At 38.9% G+C, this 9553-nt stretch overlaps 1 protein-coding gene across 1 annotated transcript in view; it reads right to left on the bottom strand.

The window, feature by feature from the left end:
* Positions 1–9553, bottom strand: part of LOC144960707 (dymeclin-like) — a 60342-nt gene that overhangs the window by 6099 nt on the left and 44690 nt on the right. Inside the window, exons 9-13 of the mRNA XM_078893997.1 lie at positions 9118–9243; positions 8017–8130; positions 4044–4138; positions 2390–2507; positions 865–1047 (exon numbers count right to left, since the gene is read on the bottom strand). Coding sequence (XP_078750123.1) covers positions 865–1047; positions 2390–2507; positions 4044–4138; positions 8017–8130; positions 9118–9243 — 636 coding nt within the window. The remainder of the gene's footprint in view (positions 1–864; positions 1048–2389; positions 2508–4043; positions 4139–8016; positions 8131–9117; positions 9244–9553) is intronic.

Genomic DNA, 9553 nt, shown 5'->3' with positions numbered 1-9553 from the left:
TGCACATTTTACAACCGAGTATGGCGACTTTCCGATCCGAAGGCCAGTGTCATACCACAAGACCACGTAGCTGCACATTTTACAACCGAGTATGGCGACTTTCCGATCCGAAGGCCAGTGTCATACCACAAGACCACATAGCTGCACATTTTACAACCGAGTATGGTGTCTTTCCGATCCGAAGGCCAGTGTCATACCACAAGACCACATAGCTGCACATTTTACAACCGAGTATGGCGACTTTCCGATCTGAAGGCCAGTGTCATACTATAGCAATGACTATCCCGCACAAATCTTTGGGCCTCTTTTTCGCTTACGAAGTGCCCGAACTCGAGTCAAAATATGGGACGAAGCCGTTTCGTATATGCTATTTTAAAAAATTAATTACGACGCTGTTTATTGATGAATATGACTGAAAGTTGGCACACAGTTAGAAAAAAGGTCATTTTAGATTATGTCAAGCGACAAGGAAATACATGAACATTTCTTCTTTTTGGTTGTAAAATTTCATATAAATATGACGAGTACTTTTCCCGTATTTTACAAAACACTATCCTAATTTGCTCTTCAAGTTTCAATCTTTTAATCCACTTATTACGCAAGATACAACAAAAGGTCGAAAAAAAAAAAATGCCGAAAAAGCGTCCCATATTTTCGCGTTTTTTTCCTCTTTGCGGGTCATCCAAAAAAATGAAACCTTTGAAACTGCATAACTTGTTTATTTATGAATGGATTTTCAAAATTCAAAAACATTTTTACTCAGTGGAGATAGGGCTTTGATTTTAGACAAAAATTTTCCTCCAAAAGAGAAAAAAACATTTTTCATACTACTTAGACTACATAGCAGCAATGCCAAGAACGTACCGTGTCGAGGTTCTGTATGATATCCTGGAAGGTCGGGTGGCTTCGGAACGCCGCAAACGTGGCTTTCTGGTGTAGTAAAGAGTAGACGAGGTGTGGGTTGTGGTGGATGTTGGAAGTCAGACAGGAGTTGATGATCTCCAGGACCATGCGGAGCACTTCTTCCAGAACAGACAGGTCTTGGAGCTGGGGGGGGGGGGGGGGGGGGGAGATAGTGGAATAATAGAAACAACTAGCAATAATAATGATGATGATGATTATGACAATAATAATGCTAATAATAATAATAACAGGCCTGTATATGGTTGGTGAAAAAATTGTCAGAACCGTTTGAACACGCGGAAATAGACACAATAGGACAAAAATATGGATTAATTAATAAACACAATACAGATATGACATGTCAATTGACTAGTCAAATCATATCAGTTTTCCCAAGTTATTTATAATGAGGTCCTTATTTTATAGTACCATAATAAAAAATAAATCCCAATTATTTGAGAGAGTACCCACTTTTGTGGACCAAGGTCTGAGTTCGTTGTAAAATGAAAGGAAGAGAACAATTCCTACCCTTTTGAAGGATGTGTATCTAGTGCTTGACACGGGAAGCTGCGTATCTTCGCTCCTGTTTGTTTGTGTTAAATTTTTACGCTGATTATTTAGTTTATTTGGAAGAAGAAGAAGAAGAAGAAGAAGAAGAAGAAGAAGAAGAAGAAGAAGAAGAAGAAGAAGAAGAAGAAGAAGAAGAAGAAGAAGAAGAAGAAGAAGAAGAAGAAGAAGAAGAAGAAGAAGAAGAAGAAGAAGAAGAAGAAGAAGAAAAGAAGAAGAAAGAAGAAGAAAGAAGAAGAAGAAGAAGAAGAAGAAGAAGAAGAAGAAGAAGAAGAAGAAGAAGAAGAAGAAGAAGAAGAAGAAGAAGAAGAAGAAGAAGAAGAAGAAGAAGAAGAAGAAGAAAAAAAAGAAGAAGAAGAAGAAGAAGAAGGTGTGTGTTCGATGGCTCGCGCGAACTTCGCGAACCTCTCTCGCTGGCTGTGGCACAGTAGCCAGGCAGTGAATACATCCACATCTAGCGGAGCGTGTAGGTGACATTATAATATTATAGCTAACTGATAGATGGCCTAGTTTTGTTTTGTCTTTGAGGCGACAAATAAAAAGTATGTTTTGTTTTGTTTTTTAAAGTCGGCATTTGAAACGGAATGAAATCTGATTTTTTCGAGGAACGAAATAAACTCTTTTGTTTTCTTTTTTATTGGTTCTGTTCTTTGACATTATGAATTTTATTTTTACTTAATTTTAAAAAATTTAATATTAGCACTTATAGAGCAAAATTGTACAGTCGGAAATCCGACAATAGTCGGAAGATTTACAGGCCTGTCGTAATAATAATAATAATAATAATAATAATAATAATAATAATAATAATAATAATAATAATAATAATAATAATAGTAATAATAATAATAATAATAATGATGATGCTGATGATTACTTAAAAGACATTGGAAAGGGTTGCCAGGTATACATTCCTTACATAATCTTGTTGTTCGGCCTCCAACTCCTCGGTGGTGTCTCCCGATTGGCTGTTCATGGCCGACTCGCGGATCTGGTCGACCAGTCTGGAGTGCCGTTTACACAGCTGAGAGAACAGGCTGGCAGAGGGAGGAAAAAAATGAAATTAACGATAGCAGATTGGTGACGAGCGTCTTTCATTTCAGCTTTTATTCCATAGGACGTCCCGATAGCTCAGTTGATAGAGCACTCGCTTCACACGCAAAGGGACCGAGATCAATCCCAGGTACAGTTGAGATTCCCCCTCTGTCCACCCAGCAGTGATTAGGTAGCTGGGTCTGTTAGATCTGGAGGAAAGTACTTTGCGATAGACTAGCGTACTATCAAAAGGGTAGCAAGAAATTTATCCCTTAACCACAAGCCTATTAATGCTGGAAAACGTAGACAGACAAATGAAGGCGTTTTTATATTGTCATCAATATAGAAATATCAACCCCACCCCCCTCCCCCTCAAAAAAAAAATTTAAGCTTTTATATAGCGCAAAATCAAATGATTGCACACACGCATGCACACACGACATGTACTGCAGACACACAAACAAATAATTTAATTATAAGGACGATGTAAATTAAATAAATAAAAAAGAATAAACGATTTTTTTTTTTAATTTAGAAAAAAACCAAAACAAAAAAAAACAAAAAACAACTTGGGCTTTTATATGGCGCAATATCCACTAAACGTGCTCAAAGCAATTTAAAAAGGGTCCCAAGCCAACAACAACACTTAAGATGTTGAACGAGACCTGACGCCTGTCAGGTGATATTACAATTCTTTTTTTTCCCGACAGAGACAACGCTGTTAAAGGCCAGGTACTCATTTTACGGCAGAGTAGGGTGAGAGAACGTGAGTAAAGAGTCTTTGCCAAGAACTAAACTATGAGCTGAGCGAGGCTTGAACCCAGGACCTTCCGATCCGAAAGTGAGTGACATACCACAAGACCCCATAGTCACACATTAAAGTTACACTTAAAGAATGGATGATTGTCAAAAATGTTGAAATAATTAAAATCTAATAATATGTGACCCCTCGTCTCAAAACGGTATTATGTCGGGATGGACCAGATGCTAAAAAGTCAAACTATAGTCAAACTGGTCAAAAATATGAAACGTTGGTATTTAGCACAGTAAAATATGATATTCCTTCTCCTCTATAAAGCATATAAACTAAACTTAAGTCTGATAATTCTGGCTACAAATTCCATTTTCAGCATCTTAATCATCCCGACTTAATACCGTTTTGAGACGAGGGGTCACAAATGTACACTCCTGAGCAAAATGTGTACAATGATCAAAAATATGTGAGAATAGTATAGGCATTTTTTACGTATGGTTGGCACCACTGTCTGTCATATGTGACCCTTTGCCTCAAAAAGGTATTAAGTCGGGATGGTTAAGTTGTTGAAAATTGAATTTATAGCCAGAAATATCAGACTTGTGTTGAGTTTATATGATTTATTGAGGAGAATGGATACCGTATTTTAGGGTGTTAATGCCAACAATTTATATTTTTGACCAGTCTAACATTTAATTAGGATTTTAAGCATCTGGTTCATTCCTACATAATACCGTTTTGAGACGATGGGTCACATATCAGATTATAAGTTCCTAAAACTTACTTGATGATTTTCTGGGCCACAAAGGAATGTAAATTGGTGAACTGGGCCGACATGTTGGCCAAGGCGGCCAGGCAGTTTGTATGAAGGTATTTGTCCTGAGGAAGAGAGAGAGAGAGAGAGAGAGAGAGAGAGAGAGAGAGAGAGAGAGAGAGAGAGAGAGAGAGAGAGAGAGAGAGAGAGAGAGTGAGAGAGAGAGAGAGAGAGAGAGAGAAGTAGAATGAAGAGAAGTAAATACATAAATATATAGATAGATAGATAAATAAATGAATAAATAAAAACAAAATCCCCTGCATTCATCCTCTGGATGCTAGGTGTTATTTTTAACACCTCAACCACTCAATCAGTGGGGTTCGAACCATCACTATATAAGCGAAACGCAGGAAGTCAGAGGGAAGTCTTATATTTCATTTTATCACAGTGATCTTTCTTATTCGTGGATGTCAGGAGAGAGAGACAAGCAGGATGAATGGATAAGTAGAGCTGTGTCATAAAAATTGTATTGCTAATCTTGATTTTCATGATTTTATCGTTCAGTGCTGATGGCGACAAAAAGGGAAAAAGGAGGAAAATTATGAATGGTTTTTTTACACCACATTTTTACTTCACTAAACCCCACTTTTAGAGCCATTGAGACGATAAACTACTCTAGCTATTTTCTGGATAGTGGGGAAACTGCACCAGTTTGTTCCACCACACATCAAATCTCTCAAAGCCAGAAAATTTGATTCGAGGAAAATGTTGTTTTTTTAAAGGAGGAAATTCCTCCTCTGACTCAAAAAATCACGGATTTCCGCGGATCCGAGGAAATCCATCAGCAGTGATCATTGTCACTCCCCTATCCAGGAATTCCCGGATAGGAAATGTGGATGCAACAACGGACAAAAAGATAATGGACTGCTGGGGTAATGGGCCTTGAGAGTGAAGAATGGCGTTCCATGACAGTCAAACCTCTGTAGGGAGATGGGAACTCTGGTAGCATAAGTAGTAGTTATTCCTCCCCTATCATGGTCTAGCCGTGAAACACAGGCTTCCTCCTTCTTAAACATTGAGCTTTATATAGCGCAATATCCACTAAATGTGCTCAAAGCGCTTTACAAAGGGGTCCCTGGTCAACAGCAACATTTAACATGACGCCTGTTAGGCAATATTGCAATTTTTCGGACAAAGACAACACTGTTAACGACCAGTTACTCATTTTACACCTGAGTACGGTGAGAGAATGTGAGTAAAGAGTCTTTTCCAAGGACTCAACTATGCGCAGAGCGAGACTCGAACCCAAGACCTTCCGATCCAAAAGTGAGTGTCATACCTCTAGACCACATAGCATAGGTAGTAGTTATTACTCCTCTGCTATGGTCTAGACGTGAAACACAGGCTTTCTCCTCCCCTCTCTCTCTCTCTCTCTCTCTCTCTCTCCATTCCTCCCTCCCTCTCCCTCTCTCTCTCTCTCTCTCTCTTCTTCTTCTTCTTCCTTTGATTGCCCACAATCAATTGGTTGATTATTATGGCAAATATGAAACTGCTTTCTAATCTCTCTGTATGCCTTGTTTATAATCGTTAGTCTAAAATCAATTTCCAGGGACATTCAGGGGTCGTCTCTCTCTCTCTCTCTCTCTCTCTCTCCATCCCTCTCTCTCTCTCTCTCTCTCTGTCTCTCATCCCTCCCTCCCTCTCTCTCTCTCTCTCTCTCTCTCTCTCCATCCCTCGCTCTCTCTCTCTCTCCATCCCTCCCTCTCTCTCTCTCTCTCTCTCCATCCCTCCCTCTCTCTCTCTCTCTCTCCATCCCTCTCTCTCTCTCTCTCTCTCTCTCTCTCTCTCTCTCCATCCCTCCCTCTCTCTCTCTCCCTCCATCCCTCCCCCTCTCTCTCTCTCTCTCTCCCTCCCCTCTCTATCTCTCTCCATCCCTCCCTCCCTCTCTCTCTCTCTCTCTCTATCTCTCTCTCTCTCCTTTGTTCAGACTAGGCCCAGTGCATTGGACTGATCTCCCACTCCCAGGTAACTCATCAATGAGTTCCCTCTGTCTAATAACTAGAGGAGCCTTAATGAGTCAATAAAATGGAGATAAAGATAAAGGGAGTACATCGGACAGAGACAACGCTGCTGAAGGGTTAGAAACTCATTTTACACCTGAGTGCGGTGAGATAACGTGAGTAAAGAGCCTTCTCCAAGGACTCGTCTATGCGCCGAGCGAGGCTCGAACCCAGGACCTTCCAAACTGAAAGCGAGTGTCATACCACTAGACCACATAGGCGCACAAAACGGAATCCACAACTTTTAGTTTCACTTTCACTCTTTCTCTACTCTCGTTTTCAAAATAAAAAGAAGTGGTTCTACACGCGTTTTTAGTTTATGGGTTCAAAGATGCTGGGTAGCTGGCGGGCGATTTGAGATGTTGGAGATGTTTTCTGAGCGGGCGATTACGGGCGATTTGGGCAGTTATCTCCCCTCGCATGGTCTGCAAGAGACATTTTTTCAGATTATGCCCGGACAGCAATGGGTTACAGAGCAGGCACTGGTGTATGATAAAGATCTGACAAGGTGAGTATGAAAGGGTGCCAGAGAGAGTAAGAAAAGAAAAATACAAGAAAAATACCATCCCAAAAAATCCGGTCTACCCCGACTGAGAATTGAACCTCAGACCTTCTGATTACCGGTAATACGAAGGTCTGAGGTTCGATCCCCAATCGAGGTGGACTGATTTTTAGGGATGCATGGGTGCAAGCAACTGGACCTCAAAAAGCCTGCAAGTCTACTTATGATCAGACATATAATCTGAAAAAGCCTGCAAGATTCACGGACTTACCTCGTCATTTGAAGTCTTGTTCTCAAGACTTGTACTCAGCATCTAGTCTTCACAATAGTAGTCCACAATTGTTGTATGTTTAATCCAAAGGTTGTAATGCAGTAATTTGTTAAGTTTCTTGTCACAAGTTGCACAAAAAAAAAAAAAAAAAAAAAATCAAATCCAAAACGCAAAAAGCCGGCGACGATTTTTTCGGTAATCCAATCGACCGGCAGTAGCTGGCACTCTTGCACCCATGGGGATGGTGTTTTTTTGTTTTTTTTTCTTGCTCAGCTGGCACCCTTTCATACACACTTGTTAACTCACTCAACACTAACACCGACTATATCCGTAGTAAAATACCCAGGGTTACTTTTACTTTTCCCCCCATGCCTATTTATCACAATTGGATGCTTTTAAGGACAAGTGGGTTATCCCAGAGTTTTCGTTTTTTGTAAAATAATTACATAGGGGTCAAAAGTGGGAGTTGCCCTACCCCCCTGAAAAGGTTTCCATCATCCAATTTCGTTTATTTGCTTCATTATCCTGTCATCTGCATTTTTTTGCAGCCGCAAATGGCAATTTGCGGCCGCAAATATCAGGGCGATCCGCAAATTTTGGCAAATTTCCCAAAATTGGCAAATCCTGGCAAATTTTGGGAAAATTGGCAAATCGCGTGGCAAATTTTTGGGAAAAAAAAAAGAAGCGATAACAAAATAACGAAAAAAAAGTGCGAAACTTGAGAAATGTTGCAGCTTTGCCTGGGCCCAAACCAAGGGAAGCTACTCTCTACGGATAATCATCCTTTAAAATCTTTGTAACGACGCTATTGTGTAAATTAATAAATGTAGCCTCCTTAAATGTAATAAATTGTTTTATATATATATATATATATATATATATATATATATATATATATATATATATATATATATATATATATATATTTATTTCTGTATCGCGTGTTAATTTTTACTGAAATGCTTAGTTCTTCTCGGCAAATATTTTGGCAAATTTTGGTCTTTTTGGCAAATTTCTTGGCAAATTTTGGGGGGGTTTTTTTTGCAACTTTTGGCAAATTCTAGGTCCCAATTTGGCAAAAAATGCAGATGACAGATTATCTCTATGATTGAGTGACTTTTAAGATCTGGATCCTAGCAGGCTGCTATTCCCTTCCTCCTTCCTCCTTACCCTCATTCTGGTCATGTTGTACTGTATGGTCCTGATGACAACCAGAATAAGAAGTCCTCCTAGAGATACCTCCAACATTTGTCTTTCCTTGAACCAGCTCACGTTTTTAACAATCTTCAACACAGAGACAAAATAAAATATTTGAAAAAAAAAATTTTTAATCAAAAGTGAGAACATTTATATACGACCGAAAGAGTGAAAATGGAGAGGTTTCGTATGGGAACAAAACAGACAATGGATGTTTCGGGTACAAACCCTTCGTCAGCACAACAATACACAAATTAACGTCGAAAACAAATAAATTAAAATATAAGCTCTTTCGTTAGTATTTTACGATCACCGGCTTCAGGCAGCCCCTACCGTTTTGAACATTTATATAACACGGGTTTCCACTAAACGTACTTAAAGAGCTTCAAAAACAGGATGAATGAAACACTACAGGTGAATGAGATAATGTAGTAGTAGCGTTGTTTTGTTGATAAAGGAGAAACCCGAAACATCCCTATTATCTGTTTTTGTATATTAAATCGAAGCTTACATTCAATTTCATGTTGTTACTTATTTATTCATTGCATATAACTTCCCATACTTTAAAACATTAAATGGATTCACAACACTTGAACGCTGCGTTTCACTGTGCAGTTCATTCTGTTAAACAATAATAAATAATAAACGACACACGTGTTGAACGTTTTCCATGAACCAAAACATCTCAAAACGCTTTACAGATAATGAATTATGTTACGAACACAGGTAGTCAAAATTAAACATGGAAACAAAATACACACCGCTAAAACAACAGTATACAAGACATTATAGACGAACACAGGTAGTCAAAATTAAACATGGAAACAAAATACACACCGCTAAAACAACAGTATACAAGACATTATAGACGAACACAGGTGGTCAAAATTAAACATGGAAACAAAATACACACCGCTAAAACAACAGTATACAAAACATTATAGACGAACACAGGTGGTCAAAATTAAACATGGAAACAAAATACACACCGCTAAAACAACAGTATACAAAACATTATAGACGAACACAGGTGGTCAAAATTAAACATAGCGGACATGCTGACACGTTACTCACCAATTCGTGGACAGATTTGTTGAAGACGTCGTCCTCACTTAAGACCAGTAGTATGATCAACCCCATGTAGATGTGGTGGGAATTCCTCTCCTGGGTGTTGTACAAAATCTCCAGCAGAGGCATCACCTAACCATGGACAAAAAAGGTTCGAACCCTAACCCTCGACCTCTAGCAGTCTCTCATGTAAAATATTATCAAAACCAATTACACAGTTAGGGAATGGCACTGTCAATATAAATATATATATATATTGAATCGTGTTTGATACAAATATGGTACGAAAAGTGCTTGACATGTAGCAATGGAGCGAATGATTATTTTAATATTTACCACGATGTTTGAGACAGTCTACATCAATGTTTCAGGCCTAATTAGCCATCGTCAGGACTGAGTGGACCACTTCAACAAACAACAACAGTCAACAAACCAACTCAGT

Source organism: Berghia stephanieae, chromosome 15, assembly GCF_034508935.2.
Source record: "Berghia stephanieae isolate SIO BIC M18660-M18661 chromosome 15, UCSD_Bste_1.3, whole genome shotgun sequence".
In the NCBI taxonomy this organism is placed as follows: Eukaryota; Metazoa; Mollusca; class Gastropoda; order Nudibranchia; family Aeolidiidae; genus Berghia; species Berghia stephanieae.
Note: the sequence above shows the minus strand (reverse complement) of the source record. Positions and strands in the feature narration are given on the sequence as shown.